The following is a 24,127-nucleotide window of genomic DNA, read 5'->3' as shown; positions in this document are numbered from 1 at the left end:
TGTAGACATTTTAACATAGTATCTTCTATCCATCTATCCACGTAAAGGTTGTTAGACAGACTACTTAATCAAACTTATACAAAAACTGATAAAAAAAATTCCTGTACTCAAGTTGAAGAACGTTAATAGAAAATAAACTATTATTCAAGAACACAGAACATTACAGCACAGTACAGGCCCTTCAGCCCACGATGTTGTGCCGACATTTTATCCTGCTCTATCTAACCCTTCCCTCCCACATAGCCCTCCATTTCTCTATCATTCATGTGTCTATCTAAGAGTCTCTTAAATGTCCCTAATGTATCTGCCCCCACAACCTCTGCCGGCAGTGCGTTCCACACACCCACCACTCTCTGTGTAAAAAACTTACCCCTGACATCCCCCTTATACCTTCCTCCAATCACCTTAAAATTATGTCCCCTCGTGTTAGCCATTGTCACCCTGGGAAAAAGTCTCTGACTGTCCACTCGATCTATGCCTCTTATCATCTTGTACACGTCTATCAAGTCACCTCTCATCCTCCTTCTCTCCAAAGAGAAAAGCCCTAGCTCACTCAACCTATCTTCATAAGACATGCTCTCCAATCCAGGCAGATCTCCTCTGCACCCTCTCTAAAGCTTCCACATCCTTCCTATAATGAGGCGACCAGAACTGAACACAATATTCCAAGTGTGGTCTAACCAGAGTTCTATAGAGCTGCAATATTACCTCACAGCTCTTGAACACAATACCCCGACTAATGAAGGCCGACACACCATACACCTTCTTAACAACCCTATCAACCTGCGTGGCAACCTTGTGGGATGTTGACCCAAAGGTCCCTCTGCCATTAACCTTTTATCCTGCATTCAAATTCGATCTTCCAAAGTGTATCACTTCACACTTTTCTGGGTTGAACACCACCTGCCACTTCCCAGCCAGCTCTACGTTCTATCAATATCCTGCTGCAACCTACAGCAACCTTTTACACTATCCACACCACCACTAACCTTCGTGTCATCTGCAACCTTACTAACCCAGCCTTCCACATCCTCATCAAAGTCATTTATAAAAATCACAAAGAGCAGCAGTCCCAGAACAGATCCCTGCGGAACACCACTGATCATTAACCTCCAGTCAGAATACTCTCCATCTACCACCACCCTCTGTCTTCTATGGGCGAGACAATTCTGAATCCACACAGTCAAGTTTCCCTAGATCCCATGCCTCCTGACTTTCTGAATGAGCCATCCATGAGGAACCTTAATTTCTTCCCTCGCTTCCCATAATAACCTTGGATATATCTCATCCAGCCCCGGTTACTTATCTATCCTAATGTTTTTGAAAAGTTCCAGCATTATCCTCTTTCTTTACGTCGACTTGCTCTAGCATATCAGCCTGTTGTACGCCATCCTCACAAACATCGAGGTCTCTCTCACTGGTGAATACTGAAGCAAAGTATTCATGAAGGACCTCCCCTACATCTTCCGACTCCAGGCACATTTCCTTTCTTCTTCCTGATCAGTCCTGCCCTCACTCTAGTCATCCTCCTATTCTTCACATATATGTAGAACGCTTTGGGTTTTTCCTTAACCCTACTGGCCAAGGCCTTCTCATTCCCCCTTCTAGCTCTCCTAAGTCCATTCTTAAGCTCCCTCCTGGCTACCTTGTAACTCTCCAGGGCCCTGTCTGATCCTTGCTATCTAAACCTAAGGTAAACTTCTTTCTTCCTCTTGACCAGATATTGTATGTCTCTTGTCAACCATGGTTCCTTCATTCTACCACCCTTATCCTGCCTCAATGGGACAAACCTATCCAGAACACCATGCAAGTACTCTCTAAACAACCTCCACATTTCCATTGTGCACTTCCCCAAGAACATCTGTTCCCAACTTACACTCCCAAGTTCCTGCCTTATAGCATCATAATCCCCCTTCCCCCAATTAAATACTTTCCCATATCGCCTGCTCCTATCCCTCTCCAAGGCTATGGTAAAAGTCAAGGAATTATGGCCACTGTCTCAAAAATGCTCTCCCACCGAGAGATCTGAAACCTGATCAGGCTCATTGCTCAGCAGCCCTTCCTGCCCTTGTGACAGCCAAGTCTCTGTAATTGCCACAACGTTGTAGTTCCATGCACTTACCCATGCTCTAAGTTCATCACCCTTGTTCGTGATACTTCTCGCATTAGACACACTTCAGTGCATCCAACTGACTGCAATTTTGCTCTTTCAACTGCCTATCCTTCCTCAAAGTCTTTCTACATGCTGCATCTACTTGCGCACTAAATGCACCAACCTCTGACCTATCACTCAAGTTCCCATCCCCCTGCCAAACTAGTTTAAACCTCCCCAACAGTTCTAGCAAACCTGCCCACAAGAATATTAGTCCCCCTCCAGTTAGTTGTAACCTGTCCTTTTTGTACAGGTCATACCTTTCCCAGAAGAGATCCCAATGATCCACCAATCTGAAACCCTGCCCCCTGTACTCAGCCATGCATTCATCCGCCAATCAACCTATTCTTACTCTCACTGGCATGTGGCACAGGCAGCAATCCAGAGATTACTATCCTTGAGGTCTTGCTTTTCAGTTTCCTACCTAGCTCCCTATATTTCCTCTTCAGGACCTCATCTCTTTTCCTAGCTATGTCATCGGTACCAATATGTAGCAGGACTGCTGGCTGTTAGCCCTCCCCCTTCAGAATGCTGTGGACCCAATCCCAGATGTCCCTGACCCTGGCACCCGGGAGGGAACATACCATCCGGGAGTCTCTTTCACGTCTAAAGAATCTCCTGTCTGCCCCCCTTACTAATGAATCCCCTATCACTACCGCCCTGCTCTTCTCCCCCCTTCCCTTCTGCGCCGCACAACCAGGCTCAGTGCCAGAGACCTGGTCACTGCGGCATTCCCCTGGTAGGTCCCGCCCCCAACAATATCCAAAGTGGTCTACCTGTTATTCAGGGGAACGGCCACAGGGGTACTCTGCACTACCTGCCTATTCTCCATTCTGCTCCTGACAGTCACCCAGCTACCTGCTTCCTGCAGCTTAGGAGTGACTGCCTCCCTGTAGCTCTTATCTATGAACTCCTCGTTCTCCCGTAGGAGCCAAAGGTCATCAAGCCGCAGCTCCAGTTTAAACTAAACTCTCCAGAAGTGAGATTATCCAAATACCAAAAAAATCCACACTTCTCAATTCAAGCCACGACTTTATTTCCCCTTCATTATGTTACAGGCTATTCAGCTTTCACTCATGTTCCCCATGTATTTTCTACCATTTGTCATCCAGAGAAGTTCTGGCTTAGCTATCTGCATCCCAGTCCAGTGATTAGTTTCTCTTTAAAAAATTTTACATAAATCTACACAACTCTGCTGCTCTGGATCTATTCAAAGATCTTTGCTGATTTATCAGCAAGGTGCTGAACAACTTCTTTAGTATGCTTAGTAAAAAGTATGGAGTTTAAAAACAAAAACATCAAGGAGCAGTAACAATGATAATAGAAACAGTCAAGCTGAGGAGAATACCTATAGGCAACCTCTGTGTTAAAGCCATTTGGATAATGGAAATTCATCCTTACAGAATTCACAAATTACTACCCAAAATGTTGAGATGCAGAATAAAATTTATCTGGCAAAAAAAAAACACTATTTTTTTCAACTCATTTTTTGACGCACGAGGAGAAGATATAGTTTCGCATTACAGAAAATCATGATGCGGACCGCTTTCTAGGAATGCAACAACCCACCCTATGAACCCCCGTAACGTGAGGTCACCTGTAGGTGCTTTTAAAAACAAGGGGAAAATAATCAGTTCAAGTGTTACTTTTCTCCTTTTTTAATTTCACGTAATTTTAATTTCACATAATGTGTTTTCTGCTACTTATACCTCCTCTAGACCAACATTTTGTTATTCACTAATGTCTTTACCACTCTGTTTTACTCTGCTGTATCACATTTTTTTTTTACAACCTCCTGTCCTCCACAGATCTTTGTTGTCATGTAGAACATCACCCACCAACTTCCTTGGAATTCTCAAAACTTGTCTTATTTCTGACTTTTCCTAGTTCTAATGAAAGGCCATCACCCTGAAACACCTGTTCTCTTTCCTCAAAGATACTGCTTGACTTGGTGAACATTTCCAGCATTTTATGCTTTACTTAACAATATTTAGTGAAGAAAAGCTGCATTGTGATCTTTTATTCATCATCTTCAGCACCCTCTCCTTCATCCCTTTTCTATGAACTTCAATTCATTTTTGATATTTTTAAACAGGTTGGAGAAGCATACCTGTTCCCCTCTACAGGAACAATTCATTTACACAATACTTTCCAGCTTATAAGGGACAAACACTGCATAATGAAGATATATATCCCTTAAAATTTCCACATTTCCATACAACAGAAAAAAGGAAATAGAAGATCATTTGGCCCATCAAATTTGTGCTGGCTCACAAAGCAACCCCATTCATTCACTAATTTTCCCTGTAACCTATTCTCACAATGTTCCATTTTTAACCACATTCCCTATCAATTCCCCCACTACTCCCCCAATTCTACTACTCACCTACAAAATAAGGGCAATTCAGAACGTCCAAGTAACTTACCAAGCCACATACCTTTGGAACGTGGGAAGAAACAGAACAGGGAGAATATGCAAAATCCACATGTACGATTCCAGAGTCTGGAATAAACTGGCACTAGCAGGAATGAACCCAGCTTTACTGTACTGCCCCACAGATATAAACAAAATTCTCTTCTGCTCATTTATTATTTCAGCCATGCAACATCTAGCACAGGAATCTTTTCTAGATAGCAGACAAAATTTATCCAGTCATCCAGTCCACTCTTCGGAATCTATTGTAATGCACATATAATTTCTAACCATGGAGATATATTTTGCGACACAAAAAACACAAAATGAAAGAAAAATTCTAGATGGGTAAACAGGTGTCAATAACCTTTTAACTTGAAGCTAAGTACGAGTACACCTATCTATGGACTATTACAAAAATTCCTACAAATATTGTAATCTAAACATGTGCTTTTAATAATTACTTACTGGCAATTTCTTTCCATTAAGCATGACTTTGACTCCTTTACATGACCCAGCTACATCGTAAGCTCTTCGAGTCATAAGTGCCACTATATCTTTATCCAGTTTTTCCATCTTGAATTTTGGCAGATCAGGTTGGAATGTGATACACGTGTAATCATCTCCATCAAAATATTTAATCCTCGACTCAGATGATTTGTTCATATTATTTGTCCATGTCTGCATAAAACAAAATGTTTTGAAATATTTAAAAATGCATTTTGCTTATATTTACAATATATGGCACAAATAAATTTAACATCAGTTTTTGCCTCTTGGAAATTATCTCAAAAATAATTGCAAAAAGATCTGTTGTTAATAGGGTAACAGTTATAGTTGATCACACACAAAAATATAAGGGTTTATAAAAGGAGCCACACATTTTAGTGCCAGATGAAACCAAGGCTTTAATTTGAAAATAATATTCTTCCTGACATGGAAGAGGATTCTATCCATCAGGTCTAAATGCAATAAAATGATAGTAAAATTTAATGAAAGAAATAATAAAAATACTAGCTTTAAATCAGCAATGACAAAAAAATCTAAATAAGAATTGAAAAAAGTATGGCAAGAAATTTCTTGGCTTGTGGTTAATTTTCAAAGAATCAAAGTAAGAAGAGCTAAAACAGATTATGTGTGGGTAAAAATAATTTATTCCCCCTCTTGTCTTTTGTACATTCCTATATTTAGCATAAAACTCCAAAATGTTCCAAGACTGCATCAAACATTTGGGTTCCATAAACATACAAGGTAGTCAGATCATCTACGACATCACACTTAAACTTGGGCCAGAGTACCCGTGCATCTACTTGTCAATTCTAGCGTGCTTAAGCGGAGGTGTGTGGGAAAAATTGGGGAAAAGAGTGTGGAGGTTGGTGTGGGTGGCTGAGTAGGTCGGAACAGCAGAGTGAATAAAAGGCAGATTGGGGGATTGCATTTAAATTAAAATTAATTCTTTGTACATGGTATTGAGTCTTCAGTCTTCGCACATTCCTATGTAACGTGTGTGATATTTCTGCTTTGGCAGTCACTGACAAGAAAAAAATAATTTTTTTAAGTAGCAAAACACGGCTATTCATGTTTGCACAATTAACTACCAATCATTTGACTGGAAATCAGGCCGCAGAAATGTGCCCATATTTTCAGCAGAGGTAGCTATGGCTACCATTACTCATAGTCAAAGATCTACACCTGCTCTCGGGTGAGAAGAAAATCATACTGACGAGCAGACAATTGGCAGTAAACTAGCATGGGATGGTTGGGGAGTTGGGGGGGGGGGCAGGGGTGGTCAATAAAATATCAGTGCAAGACTTGGGCCATTATTTTCAAATATAACATTTTAAAGGAAAACAAGGAGAAGTTATTAGGGTTAAAAGTAGGTTAGAAAATAAAATATGTGTAGCAGTTAGCATAACGCTATTACACCACCAGTGACCCGGGTTAAATTCCGGCCAATGCCAGTTAAGAGTATGTACGTTCTTCCCGTGTCTGCATGGGTTTCCTTCGGGTGCTCCAGTTTCCTCCCACATTCCAAAAGACGTACGGGTTAGGAAGTTGGGCCAGGCTGCCCCCAGAACACTATATTTCACTGTGTGTTTCGATGTACATGTGACTAATAAAGATACCTTATCTTAAAAATAATAAAAGCCTTGGGTAAAATTACCAAGATTAAGGGCAAGATGGCAGAACTAATACTAACTTTTTTGAGCTCCGCATTCACTCTCGAACCCCACTACCTTCCAGGATGCTTTCCATATCATCTTCCATAAAGAGAGCCACAAAATATTGCTTAAATTTCTCTGCCATTTCCTTCCCTCCCCCCAACAAAATTTCCATTGGCTCAATCTGTAACACAGCCATTGTAACTTTTGCTGAACTTTTCCTTTTTACATACAAAAACTGTGAAAGCTTCTGCAGTGTCCCTAACTAGATTACTCTCCTTCCTCATCAATGCCTTGATCAAATAAAGTCTCTAATCTCTGTTGTTAGTCATGGCTGGATGACTTTGCCCTTTGGGATTAATACACATTATGTATTAATTCTTTAAAGGTAAGCCATGGCTTGTTTAATTTCATATCATTTAATGTATTTTTACCTATCCACTATTACCAACTAACAGCTCATACTTTGCTTTGGTCAGATTTAAGAACCTGGTTCCAGATTTAATGATATAACTTTCAATCTTTACATAAAATTTTAGCAATAACCACCCTTTCCTAAAGGCCTCTAAACTACCAGATGATTAATTAGCTCTCATTGCAAAATATGAGATCTAAAATAACCTATTCCCTCATTGGTTGCTCAGCATACTGATCGGGAAAACATTTCTTATTTACTCCATGAATTTATCCTCCACACTACTACTGCTAATTTGTTTCGCCCAAGCTTAATGTAGATTAAGGACCCCATGATTATTAAATGTAGCTCTAATTTCCAGATTCATGCTAAGGGTTGGATTACCGTGACCGTTTGGGGAACAATACACAGTTCCCACAATGATTTCTCCCTCTTGCCATTTCTTAGCTTCACCTAATCTGATTCTACTTCTCAAGTGTCTGAGCTAAGATCCTTACTCCCCTCACTTAATTTTTGCAGCTATTCTTGCTCTCCCCCACCATTTTGTCTATCTCTTCCGAAAGTTTCTTAGATTTTTTAAAATCTCAATGCAACACACACAAAATGCTGGAGGAACTTATCTTTTTAATTTTAAATTTCAATGTTGGTCACTTCACAATCACAATCTTTATTAGTCACATGTACATTGAAGCACACAGTGAAATACATCTTCTGTGCAGAGTGTCCTGGGGGTAGCCCACAAGTGTCGCCACGCTTCCGACGCCAACATAGCATGCCCATAACTTCCTAATCTGTACGTCTTTGGAATGTGGGAGGAAACCGGAGCACACAGAGGAAACCCACGCAGACATGGGGAAAACGTACAAACTCCTTACAGACAGTGGCTGGAATTGAACCCGGGTCACTGACACTTTGTGATGGCTATTATATTAAAATTATTTATGTCTATTTGTGATGTTAAGTCATCTATCTTGTTATAAATGCTGTGAACATTCAGATAGAGAGCCTTCAACTTTTCTATTTCTCATTTTCCCCTGCTGCAACTTTAATTGGAGGTATTAAATGGTGTTGTACCTTCCCAAAAGACTCTTTATCATTTTCCATTTCATTACCTTGTATTATTACCTTATCCCTTCTCTGTAACTATCTAAATTTCCACTCACCAGAACCCTCCTTTGCACTATTTTATGCGTCTTATCTGCAACACTAGATAAGCAACAAAGAGATATTAATAAAAGAGAAGTTCTAAATAGAGATAGTATTTATCTGAAGGTGCTAATGAACTCTCAAGAGCTTTGAGAGACACTGGCTGTCATTCAGGGAGCAAAAGGACACTGACAAGGCCCAAGTTAATTTGAATCTGGTTTATGTAGTGCTAATATCTAAAAAGACAATATAATTTGTACAATAACAGTCCCAAATAGTCAACCAGTACAACTGAGGCATTCATTGGACAAATGGCCAGTGGTAGAAAAAAACTAGAAAGGTGGATAATTTTTTTTAAAGTGGTGAGAGATTGAAAGGTGTTGGTATCCTTGTCCATTAGTCACAAGGTAACATGCAAGTTAACAGGAAATGAGGAAGGCAAATGATATGTTGGCCTTTACTACAATGGAAATTTAGTGCAGGTCTTGCTCAGGAACCCTGACAAGACCACACAGGGAATGCTCCAGCCAAGCAGGCTATGGAGGCTCAGTTACTAAGTTCAAGACAAATACTGACTGATTATGGGTATTAATGGTATCAAAGGATTATAGGATCAGTGCAGGAAGAAGTAGACTGAGGTAGATCAGCCATGCTTTCTTGCCAATTCACTCATACCCCACGGGGTAATGATTCATTATAATCCACTTGAACCCAGAGAACCAACATTTGGAGACGTGTACCCACTGTACTTTTAAAAGACACCCAAGACATCCAGGTTTCCAGCAAAGCAGTCTGTCAGTAACACGTTTGCAAGTACTACAATGGCCCTATTAACACTGATTCCATAGCACTCTCATTCTTAGAATGCATCCAAAGCACTAAACAAGGAACCAGTGAATACATTAATATATTACTGCCTCTGTGTATTTTTATTCAATTGTTCTCATTATCTTTATAATTATTATTCTCATTATGTTCCTACAGGATGCATCAACGGCACTGGTGGCTGAAACTCATGTGGAAGTCTTGTCATTCCCTACAACTGTTCCAATACAACCAGAGAAGAATTGTTTCCTTAGAACAGACCTCAATCAAATAATCTCTGGTCTCACTTATTTGTCTATTATCACGCCCCTCAGCATCTTTGTTACAAGATGGAACAGTACTGCACTTAGATCTAGCCAATGAACCTGGGCAAGTGGAAGACTGGGAGTAAAAAAGCATTGATGAATCAATCATAATTCAGGTAGATTTAACATAGATATGGAAAAGGCCCATCTAGCCTTTCAGGTGGGCATAAATGATTCCATGAAACAATATCAAAGAAGAACATTAGGAACAATAGGAACATTTAAGACTCTTAGATAGGCACATGGATGTAAGAAATATGGAGAGTTATGGGCTGAGTAGGGTTAGATTGATCGTGAAGTAGGTTTATATAGCTCGGCACAACATCGTGGACCAAAGGGCCCGTACTGTGCTATACTGTTCTGTTCCAAAAGTGGGGACAACCAACCAGTCTTCTCTCCAAAGTCACAATTAATTATCACATTGCTCTTTGTGGAATTTTGCCTTGCATCAACGGAGGCAGGGGTAGAAGAATACAAGGGCAAAGAGGAGTGCTCAAAGTGATGTGGGATGAACCACATTATTGTATGCAATTCTGGTCGCCCCATTACAGGGAGGATGTGGAGACTTTGGAAAGGGTGCAGAAGAGATTTACCAGGATGCTCCGAACAATCTGCTGGAAGAACTCAGCGGGTCAAGCAGCATCTGTTGGAGGAGAGAAACTGTCGACATTTCAGGTCAAAACCCTGTATCTGGACTGAGAGTGGAGAGGCAAAATGGCCAGTATAAAGAGGAGAAGGGGAATGGCAAGAAAGGATTCCGAGGCGATGGTGGATAGAGGAGGGGTATGAGATGACAGGCAGGTAGTGCCAGGTAAGGGAGTTGAGTGGGGGTGGAGTTGGAAGACAGTAGCAAGTGAATGATAGGTGGAGGCAGACAAAGATAGAGAGGAAAAAGGGGAATAAAAAAACAGATGGAAATACACACACAAAATGCTGGAGGAACTCAGGTCAGGCAGCATCTATGGAGGGAAATGAACAGTCGATGTTACGGGCCAAGACCCTTCGGGACCTGATCAGGAAAAACAGATGGAGCAAGGTGGGGGGAGGGGAGTGTGAAGATAGGAGACAGCTACTGGAGGGAGATAAACAGGAGCACAAAGCACTACCGGTGCTAGATTCTGATAAGTAAAGGAGGTGAGAATGGGAACTATTAGGCGAGAGGTGAACAACAGTTGGAACCAGAATGGGGGAGGGGGTAACTGTGTGTGAAGTGGGTGGATGGAACCAGGATGGGGAAGGGGACAAAGACGTGTGGACCGGTGGATCAGAGGGAAGGGTGGGGGGGGGGGGGGGGGGGGGGGGGTGGGAAATGGGCTTACCTAAAAATGAAAAACTCAATATTCATGCCATTGGGTTGTAGACTACCAGGCAGAATACAAGAAGCTATTCCTCCAGTTTGTGTTGGGCTTTATCCTGGCAGTAGAGAAGGCCAAGGCTGGACAGGTGAGCGTGGGAACGGGTATTGAAATGCTCTGCAAGTGAGAGCTTGAGATGGGCATTGCCGACTGAATGTAGGTGTTCTGCAAATCGGTCGCCCAGTCTGTGCTTGGTCTCACCGACATAGAGGAAGCCACATTGGGAGCAGGCAAGGTTGGAGGAGATACATGTGAATCTTTGCCTCACTGGAAGGACTTTTTAGGTCCCTGCATGGTGCTGAGGGAGGAAGTGCAAGGACAAGTGTTACATCTACTGCGAGGGCAGGGGAAAGTGCCAGGGTCAGGGAGAGATGGGTGCACCAGGGAGTCACAAAGGGAGTGGTCCCTGCTGAAGGCAGAAAGGGGTGGGGAGGAGAAGATGTGGCTGGTGATGGGATCTCGTTGCAGCTGGCAGAAATGACGAAGGTTGATATGCTGGATACGGAGGCTCATAGGGTGAAAGGTGAGGACTAGGGGAGCTTTGTTCTGTCTGGGAGGAGATGGGGTGAGAGCAGGAGTATGAGAAACAGATGAAATGTGAGATCAGGTTCCATCAACCACAGGAGAAGGGAAGCCACACTTCCTGAAAAAGGAGGACATTTCAGATGTCCTGGAACAGAAAGCCTTATCTTGAGAGCAGATGCAGCAGAGACGGAGAAACTGGGAGAAAGGAATGGCTTCCTTTCAAGAGATAGAGTGGGAAAAGGTGTAGTAGCTGTGGGAGTCGGTGGGTTTATAGTTAATATCAGTGGATAGTTCGTCTGCTGAGATGGACACAGAGATATCTAGAAAAGGGAGAGAAGTGTCAGAAATTTGCAATACACCTACACTCAGTCCACAATGGCCATCCCAAGCTCCCAGTTGCAGACCGTTTCAGCTCACCTTCCCTCACTGACCTGTCCATCTTGGCCTTCTCTACTGCCAGGATGAAGCCCAACACAAAGTGGACAAATAACACCTCATATTCCACCTGGGTAGTCTAACCCAATGGCATGAACATTGAGTTTACCAATTTTAGGTAACACTATCCCCCCCTTCCCCCACCCCCACCCCAACGTTTTCCCCGGCTCTCCCTCTAATCCTCCAGTCCTCCCATTTTTTGTCCACATTCCCATACCCCCTTTACCCATCTTCATCCCCTTCCCCCTCCTGGTTCCACCCACCCACTTCACACACAGGTTCCACCAACCCCAACCCCCTATCTGGTTCCAACTGCCATACACCTCTCCCCTAATGGTTCCCATTCTCACCTCCTTTGCTTATCAGAATCTAGCACTGGTAGCGTGTGTTCCTGCTTCTCTCCCTCCAGCAGCTGACTGCTATCTTCACAATCCCCTCCCCCCACCTTGCTCCATCTGTTTTATCCCCCTTTTTCCTCTCTCCATCTATCATTTACCTACCACTGTCTTCCAACTCCACCCCCGCTCCCTGCCGATACCTGGCACTACCTGCCTATCATCTCACACCCCTCCTCAGTCCACCATCACCTCGGAATCCTTTCTCAACACTCCCCTTCTCCTCTTTATACTGGCCATCTCGCCTCTCCTGATGCAGGGCTTCGACCCAAAACATCGACAGTTCCTTTCCTCCCACAGATACTGCTCGACCTGCTAAGTTCTTCCAACAGAATGTTTGTTGCTCCAGATTCCAGCATCTGCAGTCACTGATGTCTGCCTGGATTGGAGGGTATGAGCTATAAGGAGAAGTTGGATAAACATGTGCTGTTTTCTCTGGAACGTTGGAAGCTGAGGGGAGACCTGATGGAACTTTGTAAGATTATGAGAAGCATAGATAAGATAGACAGTCAGAATCTTTTTCCCAGAGTAGAAATATCAAGCACTAAAAGACATACATTTAAGGTGAGAGGGGGAAAGTTTAAAGGAGATGTGCAGGGCATGTTTTTATTTTAAAAACACAGAGAGTGGTAGGTGCCTGAACAAGCTGCCAGGGTTAGTTTTGGAAGCAGATACAATGGTGGCGTTTAAGAGGCTGTTAGATACAAACATGAATATGCAAGTAATGGGGGGGGGGGGGAATATGGATCACGTACAGGCAGAGGGATTTAACTTAATTCAGTATTGTGTTCGGCGAAGACATGGTGGACTAAAGGGCCTGTTCCTATGTGGTACTGTTCTATGTTCTATAAACCATATGTGCTAGCTGACAAAATTAGAAACACTGTTACAAACTTCTGATGGTGCCACTCTTCTTCTTTTGAGGTTACACATTAACGTTAAGTGGATGACTGAATAAATAACATTCCATTTTCACTCCTGTTCCCAAACTATATGTTTCCTCAACTTCCAATTGATGAAAGTGACCTGAAATTGCATCATACCTGCTTAAAACTGCTTTTGTATTCCTTGCAAGCAGTTTCTACTGTAAACTTGGTGCTAAATATGTTGCAGAGTTTAGCACCGTAGCCATTTCTTCCACCTGCAAAATCCAAACAATCACTAAAATTGTTGGCATCAATCCCATCAATTGCTGAAAAATATTTTTCACAATTGAACGTAATGGTGAACTTTGTTCTTACCTGTGACTTTCTTTTCATCGTCATCATAGTTACTTGATGTTAAGAGCTGCCCAAAAATCAAAGCAGGTACATATACTTTTTCTACTTTGTGCTCCACTACTGGAATGCCTTTCCCATTATTCCAAATGCTAATGATGTTGGAATCCCTTGAAAAATACAAAAGCCATTTAACTGTGCATTTCTCTTCTAATGCTAATAACATTAGTGATTTATTCATTTTAAAAACATGGGCAGACTAAACACTATTATTTCTTACAGTTTGTAGCATATTAAAAATACATCGCAAAACTTTTGCAAACTCAGAGATTCAGGCTTTTAAGCAGCGAAAAATATCAATGAGCCATATATGAAAACCATGTTTTAAAACCTTTCTATAATGTTTAACAAAGCAAAGTAAAATTCCATTAATCTGGCATGCTTGAGACATAAGTGATACCAGTTTTTCCAGACTCTTGGATGTTATTTCATGAAACTCCATCACACTTAAATTCTCATGGTTTTAAAAAAGATTTACACAGTAGTATAATAAATTCATGGGGTTTGTTGGAAAATTTAAATGGAGCATGATACCAGGGTCCTGATGAGCCAGATGCTGAATAATTAGACAGCAGATTATTGGAGTTTTACTATACTTCCAAAAAGAAAATTGCAGGACTTTGCTACTGATACCACTGTTCCATACTGCCACTCAATGAAAGTGAAATACTAAGCAAATTTAAAATGCAAACATCATTGCATTTTTCAGAATAAAGTAAGATTTTGATCCATCCAGCTTCTACCAGTTCTCTAAAAGTTATGCAATTATCTTTTCAATTATTAATCAAATTCCCATTTGTAAATTACTATTGACTATGCTTCCAATATCCTTTCAGGTAGTATATTACAGAAAACAACAATTCACTTTATTAAAATCCTTCTTCACCTTTTTTTTTATAAATGCCTTAAACCTATTGCTTCAGGTTACTGATCCATCTAACTGTTGAAGTAATCCCTCCTTATTTCCTTGACAAAAAGCCCTCTTCAATGTTCTGTGAAGACATCTATTGAATCAGTCCTTAACCTAATGTCTTAAAGCAAACGATTACTGCTTCACTCACATCTTTGTGCAATGTACATGAATTAAATAAAAAACTGACACCCATACAATGAAAAGGTAGCAAGCACTCAGTCACAAAACTTCAAACTTGAATACAAAAACTGCTGGATTGGAGCTTACCCTTTTGACATATTGCATACTTTTCAGTTTGTGATTTGAACTCCTTGGCCAGCTCCACAGTTACCTGCTTTCCTTCAGCCCCAGGCCTTATTTGTTCTTCTGGTATAGATGATGAATGAATCACCCCATTCCACATTTTTAAATACTGTCTACATGATTGACACCCGCTGCATTGGGATGTTCTGTGATCTTTGCAAAACCTCTTCAATCTTTGGTTAATCTCCACCACTGTTTAATCCACTCAGTGCCACTGTAAATTTATTCCCACTAGTCGTGTATAGTTAATATTCTTTTTACTATAAGATACAGCATTTAAAATTTCCTGGAAGATTCATAAAGGCCAGCCTTTGGTTAATTGGGTGGGGGTGGGGGGTTGTGGGGAGGTAAAAACTAATTCCTTGGTCCCTATTTGAATCAATCTTTTACAACATTGAACAAGATTAAATTAAAAAAAGTCAAAGACATCTAGACACACAAGCAGTCAAGTTTACAAGTAAACCAAGAAGAATTCACACGCCAGATAAGACAATTTGAATTAATCAAGGTCAATTATTGTTTTAAAGGATATCAAATCAATGTGTTGACACCTCTGATTATTGTAAAAGGCAGCCATCAGTAAGAACAAGAAAGCCAACAAAGCTGTTAAAAAATAAGTTTACCAGGTCTTAAATTCCAGTAACTAATCAGTACAAAGTACATCTGACAATGGACATGCAATACGCAAAGTACCTATGCAAAGACTTACACATCAATTGAAACTTTGATACAGGTCATATTCTTGTCCCTCTGCTTGTTATCAGCTGCATTAACTAAAAAGAGAACAAAGCAACATTTTACAAAGCCAAAAATATCTGCCATGGGATAAAATAATAACTGCTTTGAAAGGAAACTATCTTTGCTTAATATTATACACTAAAACTGAAATAGATCACGACTTGCATTGACTGAAAGTGAAGTGGACTGAACAATACACCATGATTTCTTCAGAAATTTCCTATTAAGTCCCAAAACTATTTCACTTTAATTGGGAATTTATTGTTTGAGATTGAGGGCAAAGGTCAAGCAGTTATTTATGGGGATGACTTTGAGACCTCTGTAGAATATAAATGCTCAGCAACTAGATCATGACAACAAAATTTAACATGACACAATGGACCTAAATGTCCACATTAACATTTTTTGTTTATTCTTTTATTGGGATCCAGATGTCATCTTAAAGTCCAGCATTTATTGCCCATGCCTTATCACCCTCAAGGAAGTGACAGTGAGCTGCCTTCTTGGATCACTGCAGAATTCTGGTGAAGGTTGGGTAGCAATTTCAATTCAGCACCAATGAGGTAGTAATAATCTCCAGCACTGTTTACTCCACTGACTGCACTGCAATATTTCTAATTTAAGGTAGTGTGGAACTTGGAGGGGAATTTGCATTTAGTAGCGCTCCCATGTGCCTGCTATCCTTGTCCTTCTTGGATGTTGAGGTCATGAATTTAGGTGCTGTCGAAGTAGCCAAGATAAGTAATTACAATGCACTTCGTAGATGGTACACACTACAGCCACTACACATTGTTGGAGAGAATCGATCAAGTAGGCCGCTTTGTCCTGGATGTTCACATCCCCCTTGCACTCGACTCCTGCCTCACACTCCAGACTAGTACAGAAGCCAGATATCAAACCATTGGGATTTCTGAATAATTGCATACCGGATTATCAGAGTTTTTCTGTACTTGGTTTACCTTAAAATGTCAGAGGAGGTGGGAAGGAGAAACAAGAACTTACCTAGAATCTCATCAAATATTTTGTACAAGCCAGGAACAAAGGTAACATCCCTCAAGTTCATACCAACATCTTCATCATATACCCACATTGACTGAAAAGGAAATGAACAAAAATAAGTTCTTGAATTTACAATTTACTCTTTTACGTATCCTTTACAATATCTTTTCTTTTTTATAAATCAATTATATGTGAAGTTAAAAGCCTGGAACATGTCTTCTGCTCTTTTCCCCTCCTCAAAATAAATCGTATTCAGTTCTCATGTTTTTTTTCTGAACAAGCAGACTACATTACATGTGCTTCCATGCTGATTTGGAAGAGTAAATCCATTTTCCTTCAGCTCAAAACTTTTCAGTTTTTTCTTATTCTATTTAGGAAATCAAAAAAATCAACTCAAGAAAAAGTATGTTCAGTTGGGAATAATTACTCAATACTTTTATTACAGAGACATTGCCCAGAAAATGGTTAGTGATATTTATCCTGGCATCTCCTGTACCTAATACAGAAAGCTCCATGTATTGAATTTTGAAAAAAAGATAACACACTCGGTTTTGGATTATTGTAACAACATTCAAGGACTAAGTAATCTATAATTTGAGGCAAAGTGTATGAAACAAATTAAAGTGGCTCTGTTAAATGTAATTTGGGCTCTAATGTGCTGATACCAAACACTTTCACACAAATACCTTGCTCCATGTTGTGTATTCTGGCACCACAAAACACTCGAAGAAGATTGAATGCTTAGTAACTAAAATTCCAAGGCAGACCTGCAACCTATTACATGATGCCAACAGCAAGCACTAAATAGCCCCTCTCCATGCTCCGAAGAGACTGTTCCCTCCATGATGTTCTGGCTCATTCTTCCACCTCCTCCAACAGCACTTTCCCATGTAAACACTATCCATGCAACCCCTGCTATTTTACCTCTTCCTTCTCACCTTCCAGAGCCCCTAAAATTCCCTACAAGTGAAGTACCAACTCAAACACTACCTCTTCCAATCTAATTTATGGCATTCGATACTCACAATGTGGTTTCTTCTACAATGGAGGAATCAAGTGCAGGTCAATCCATCATGGTAACTTTAAGCTTCTAGTTGCCTGTCACTTCAATTTCTATCCCAGCCTGGCCTGTCTTTGGCCTCTTACACTGTTCCAATGAAGCCCAATGCAATCTCAAGGAACAGCATCATTATTTTTCAACTTGGCACATAACGGTCCTCAGGACTTAACAATGAATTCAACAATTTCAGATGACCAACCTTTTCAGTTTTGATAAAAGGTCATCAACCTGAAATTCTGTCTGTTTCTCTTTCCATGGCTGCTGCCTGATCTAAGTATTTCCACATTTTCTGTTCTTAGCTCAAAAGTCACCACAGCCAAGCAAGGCCATGGGCGCAGTGGCACACAGGTAGTAGTGCTACCTCACGGCTCCAGCGATCCGGATTCAATCCTGACCTCCGGTGCTGTCCACGTGAAGTTTGCATCCTGTGACTGTGCGGGTTTTCTCCAGGTGCTCCGGTTTTCTCCCACATCACAAAGACATGTGGGTTGATAGGTTAATTAGCCACCTGAAATTGCCTTCGGTCTGTAGGTGAGTGGAGAATCTGGGGAAAGTTGATGGGAGTGTGGGGAGAATAAGAAAAAAAACTGGATTAGTGTAAATAGGTGTTTGATGGTCAGTGCACACCTGGTGGGTCAAAAGGCTCGTTTCTGTGCTATATGAATCTCTAAGAAACAGTGTAACATCCAAATTTAAAAAGCTTCTATTAGCAACAACTCTTTATTAAAATAATTGAAAGAATAGAATTCATTCATTTCACATCAACAATGAATGCTACAGATGAGTAATAATTTCCTACCTGGGTTACAGGCTCCACTGAGCCAATGTACGAGTCTGGACGGAGGAGAATGTGTTCCAGCTGTGTTTTCTTCTGGTAAACTCTCTCCACAGACATTTTCTTGGAAGCTTCTGACATCTTTTTTGAAGTGTCAGCTTTAGCATTTATTTCTTCCTTATTTGCAAGACTTTTCTGATTGCTGAACAATGTCTGCAGAACAAAAGTTGTTGAAATTTACCATCTCAAAATAAAAGGTATGTTACAGAATTACAATCATATTTTGGAAACTATAACTTAGTTTTTGTCTGAAATGCTCCAAGAGGAATGCAAGGTCAAATTTACCAAATCTAATCCTCATCACACATTAGAGTTCCAAACTTATTTTGGTTGTATAGTATTATTTCACCGGAAAAAAATATGGAATTTTGCTTGCAACTTGTTATTGACCAATTCTAAGGTAACAATCAAAAATTGCAACCAGCAGCAAATCAGTAACTGGCAGCTTACCTCAAAGAAAGTTCCCACAACAAATTTAACCATTGCTTTGCTGAGAACTTGCTCTCTCCCAATGCCAAATGCTATCAGTTCAAAGTAACTATGATATCATCATGTTGGCTGAGCAATCACATTAAAGAATTCTCCCAGACAGAATAAAATCTCTTATGTTTTGAAACAGTCTTAAGAAAATTAGAACATACATTCAGCAAATGAGTACTTATGGTCAAGATGGTTTGCTGGGCAACAATTATAGTTTAGAAGCCATCAAAACCTGTTAGTTCACTATGTAATTCGGTACAACATTTTCAGGAAAATTCAAAACAAAAATAGTTCAAAAGCTTAAATTCCAGTCAGTTTTAATGGTTTCAATTCACTGCAGTGGCAAAGACCATAAACAGTGCATGTTATACTGGCATGCTGTATCAATGATGACACGTTACAGCGCCAGCAACTTGGGTTCAATTCTGGCCACTGTCTGTAAGGAATTTGTACGTTCTCCCTGTGTCTGCATGGGTTTCCCCTAGGTGCTCCGCTTTCCTTCCACATTCCAAAGATGTACGGGTTAGGAGTTGTGGGCATGCTACGTTGGCGCCAGAAGCGTGACGACACTTGTGGGCTGCCCCCAGAAGACTCTACGCAAAAGATGCACTTCACTGTGTGTTTTGATGTACATGTGACTAATAAAGATATCTTAAATCTTTTAGAATTTTGGTAATAAACTATGCATGCATGCATGAAAGTCTCAAAGTAGATATTAGCTTCATGGACAAATGACAGAAAATCCAAAACTTGGGTTATTATCAAAAGGATTCTTCAACTTCAAATCGATATTACTACAAATTTACTTTAAGTGAAGCTTACTGAAGTTCACTGTAAAGATATCCCCATGTATATCTCCACTTGCCTTGAGGAGGGCAGCTTCAACAACATTCAAAAAGCTCGGCACCCACCAAACAGGACGTAGCAATCCACTTAATAGGCACCTCAACTACAACCATTCACTCACTCCACCACCAACCCACAGTAGCAGCAACTCACTAAGACTCCTTCGACAGCACCTTCCAGACAAACCCATGGCCTAGAAGGACAGGGGCAGGAAAAGGATGCAAACACCACTAACTGGAAGTTGCCCTCCAAGCCACACAATATCCTGACTTGGAAATATATCACATTCCTTCACTGTCACTGGGTCAAAATCATGGAACTCCCTCCCTAACAGCATTGTGGGTATACCCACATCTCAAGGACTGCAAAAGGTTCAAGAAGGCAGCTCACCACCACCTACGCAAGGACAATTAGGAATGGGCAATAAAATGCTGGCTCAGCATGCAAAGGCCACGTCCCTAAAATGAATAAAATAAGATCTATTTCTGAGATTGTAAAAGATGGTCAATATCTCTTCTGATATTTCAGAATTTTTTTAAAATTAACTTCAATAAAACCCTGCAAAAGAAAGACTGAGCAAGGAAGTTAAAATAACTTTATTCTCTTCCCTTCACTTTTATGCTTCCCTCTCCCATTGATTCTGCAGGGGCTGAACTAATATATAGTCTGGTCTGCTGGGCGTTTCCTACAGGTCTGATATTTATTTCACAGCCCTTGGACATCCCTTTGTTCTCTCTAACTTCCCTCATCAATCTAGCAACTAGATGGTTTCATCTACAGCTCATCATCACAGCATCACTGGCCTCACCATATTAGAATTATTTATTTTGTCCTATCCATTCCCCCACCCCCACCCCAAACTCCTCCCTGCAACTTAAAAGTACATTGTACCCCAGCATTACAACAGTTCGGGTAATGGAAATTCACAAATCACTACCAAAAAATTTGAGAAATGGAATAAAAATTTACTCTTACAGAATTTATATGAGAAAGATAACTAAATAAACACAAAATGCAAAGAAACAACAGATCTTGTCAATTTTTGTCAAGGTTTCGCATTATATAAAATAGCAACACAGACAGTTTTCTCTGAATGCAACCTGTCTGTACTGCAGAGATATATTGTAACTTGTTCTCTCTTTTTCCTCATGCTGATGAAGAGTATTTGACCAAAATGTCAACTCTCTCTTTCAACAGTTGTAGAATGTTTCTGGCATTTTCTACTTTTATCTTATATTTCCTGCATCTATAATTTTTTGATTTTCATTTACATATGTACCTGCCATTGAAACAAAAAAAATGAAAGAGGCATAGTAAATGACTCTAAAACTAAAGAAAGTGAACATTTACTGTGGCCAATTAAAAGTGAAAAGTTTTCCTTTTTTATGTATTAAAACCCCACAGACTACAGAACTGATTAATTTAAGATTATAGGCCTGTGTAAAAATTATGTTTTGAAGTGTTCTTGTTCCTTTTATCACAGCTAAGATCTCTCTAGTGATTACATTTAAATAGATGTCTGGATGTTTGAAATTTTTGTGAATTACAGAAAACATTTTCCTAAATTTGCTGCTCATTCTATCTCATGTTACCAGAGCAATATTTCATCTTCTTGTAAAGTGATTTTATATTAGATCTTGTTTAAAACATTAATAACCAAACTAAGTAATGAAGCAATAAATAGACAGCAATAACTTTATATGAAAGCACTGGTTAAACTGTCAACATTTCCCCAAGTAACAATGAGAATTCAGAATTTCCACACATCCATGTCTAAGTATGCAAACCCCAAAGATGGGAGTCCCCTTCTTTGCCAAATGCACTCTCCAAATTTGGAGTTCAGAACGGGAGCAGGGAATTCTGGACATTCCACATCACCTGCAGCCAGCAGATTGCCTCACTCTTCCTATCAATGACAGGGAATGGTTACTACCAACTGTGTTAAGTAATAGTTGATTCTGATTTTCTGTTTAAAGAGGAAGTCTTTGTCTTTTTCCTGCGTTATGAAAAAATTAAGTTTCAGATTCTGAAACATTTAGGCTTTGACAATTTTATTTGTCGCAGGTGGGGGGTGGGGGGGATGGGGGGGGTGTTGCATGGCTTAGCCAGTTATCAATGAATCTTTTGTGGGCAGGGCTTATTTCCTTACACCCAACCCTACCCAATGTAATCCAGTGATGGATCTGGTGGGCTTTTCCCTGCAAGTTTTCAATATTGGGATCACCATAGCAAAATGCAAGTTAGCAGCAAGTACATATTCTGACTACATTAACACTGTGTGCTACATTGCAAAATGATTATTTTTGTCAAGTATGATTACAACAATTTCTTCTATTTATGTGGCATTTTTAAGTCCAAATAGGACATATGTCCCAAGACTCTTCATAGGATTTCACATCAAATAAACAAAAGAGTCACAGCTGCATAAGGAAAGGGCTTAGTCAGAGAGGTAGATTTAAAAGGAAAATTTTACTGCAAAACAGGAACAAAAGCAGCAAGATTTTGAGGGAGAATTACAGAATATAGAGACTTGGCAGCAGAAGAAATGGCTGAAATTACAGAATGATTAAATTTGGAGGTGTTTAAAACAGCTTGGAATTGGAACAGTATAAAAATCGTGAACAGTCAAAGGACTACAACAGAGTACAGAAATAAGGAGGGCTGGATTGCAGAGGAGGATAGTGAAAGTGAGGCATTGCTTTACTGAGATTTACTGAAGTCAGCAAACATGGGGATGAAAATTAAACTTGGGATGTAATTACAACATTTGTCAGGGAAAGGGATGAGTCCGTGGCTGGGAAATCATATTTATGATAGGGTCTGGAGGTGATCGCTTCATTCTTCCTAATAATTAACTGTGAAAATTTCTGTTCATTCAGTTCTGGATCCTGGATAAACAATGAAAACTCAGAGGCAGTGGAGGGATCAAGTGAGGTAGTTGCAAGTTAAAGCTAGGTTTCACTAGTGACACATTTTATTTGATGTTGCTAAGAGGCAGCTGGTAGATAAGAAATGTACTATTCCTTGTTTAAAAATCTTCTTTTACATTCACCCAAACAAATTGGTAAAGTAAATTAGTAAACTAGCTTATTATTGTCACATGTACCAAGGTACAGTGAAAAATTTGTCTTGCTTACCATTCACATAGATCAATTCATTACACAGTGCATTGAGGTAGTACAAGGTAAAACAAAAACAGAATGCAGAATAAAGTGTTAGTTACAGAGAAAGTGCAGTGCAGGTAGACAGTAAGGTGCAACGTCATAACGAGGTAGATTGAGGTCAGGAGTCCAATTTATCGTACTAGGGAACTGTTCAACAGTCTTCTAACAGCAGGATAGAAGCTGTCCTTGAGCCTGGTGGTACGTGCTTTCAGGCTTTTGTATCTTCTGCCCGATGGGAGAGGGGAGAGGGGAAAAGAGAGAATGTCCAGGGTGGGTGGGGTCTTTGATTATGCTGGCTGCTTACTGAGGCCAGCGAGAAGTGTAGCCAGAGTCTACGGACGAGAGGCTGTTTCCATGATGTGCTGAGCTGTGTCCACAACTCTCTGCAGTTTCTTGGAGTCACAGGCAGAGCAGTTGCCCATACCAAGCCGTGATGTATCTGGATAGGATGCTTTCTATGGTACATGATAAAAATGGTGAGGGTCAAAGGGGACGGTGGAGGCGCTAGTGAGTTTTCTTGGCCGTGGCATCGACACGGTTGGACCAGATTGGCTTCCTTTAATATCACTCCTACTCCCTTAATTTTGCATTAGCTTCAACCTAAATCAAATCCTAGAGGCAAGAAACGATTGCTGTCCATCCAACTTATGGCACAATAAATGATGAAAGTTTAAAATCTTCCCTTTATTCTATAAACAAACTTCAAACTCTAAACTACTCAATTTGAGTGGACAAAATGCAGAATACATTTCCTCTTTGTCTAGAATTTCAAAATCTAAAAAGAATGATGGGTGCAAAACTGGGAAATAAAAATCAGATTGGAACAATGAAAATAACAAGATTACTGAAGACTGAGTGTAAGGAGAGATATAGTGATACTGTGGTTACTACAAGAAACTCAAAGGCCTGAACTAATGTCCCAAATGCATTTTTAATCCACCATAGCAACCACGGAATTTAAATTCAGTTAATTAAATAACAGTGTATTATTAAGGAAAGGTAGCACCAGTCATAAATATTCAAACAACAAATTGGGAAAGAAAATCTGTCCAGGCATTTCGAAATGTAGTTAAATCTGACAGTCCTCTGAAATTGCAAATTGTATGAAGTCACTACAATATAGTACAAGAAGAATAAAACTAACTGGATCATCTAGTATCAACTCAGTATCAACTATGATTCAAGAAAGAAAATGCCACACATAGCCAAATCAGACTTACAAGTCCTAAGCATGTTCTACCAAAATTAAAATAGTTGTCTCAGAAACTAGTCAACCAAGCAGCTGATACAAGTACAAGATCATGAGTTTCAAACAATATTGAGATGTTTAGTACTGTCCCCAATAGATCCACCACTTGTTGTGCTACAGTGGTGGCCTGGAGGA

The 24,127-nt window shown here is 40.2% G+C and overlaps 1 protein-coding gene across 3 annotated transcripts in view; it reads right to left on the bottom strand.

Moving 5' to 3' along the window:
- Window positions 1-24,127, bottom strand: part of top2b (DNA topoisomerase II beta) — a 95,048-nt gene that overhangs the window by 60,639 nt on the left and 10,282 nt on the right. For all 3 annotated transcript variants that reach the window (XM_052016984.1, XM_052016985.1, XM_052016986.1), the window contains exons 2-7: window positions 18,218-18,406; window positions 16,362-16,452; window positions 15,331-15,394; window positions 13,370-13,515; window positions 13,172-13,269; window positions 5,034-5,246 (exon numbers count right to left, since the gene is read on the bottom strand). In XM_052016984.1, the coding sequence (XP_051872944.1) occupies window positions 5,034-5,246; window positions 13,172-13,269; window positions 13,370-13,515; window positions 15,331-15,394; window positions 16,362-16,452; window positions 18,218-18,406 (801 nt within the window). The remainder of the gene's footprint in view (window positions 1-5,033; window positions 5,247-13,171; window positions 13,270-13,369; window positions 13,516-15,330; window positions 15,395-16,361; window positions 16,453-18,217; window positions 18,407-24,127) is intronic.

This window comes from Pristis pectinata, chromosome 5 (genome assembly GCF_009764475.1).
Source record: "Pristis pectinata isolate sPriPec2 chromosome 5, sPriPec2.1.pri, whole genome shotgun sequence".
Taxonomy (NCBI): Eukaryota; Metazoa; Chordata; class Chondrichthyes; order Rhinopristiformes; family Pristidae; genus Pristis; species Pristis pectinata.
This window is presented reverse-complemented; position numbering and strand designations above follow the sequence as displayed.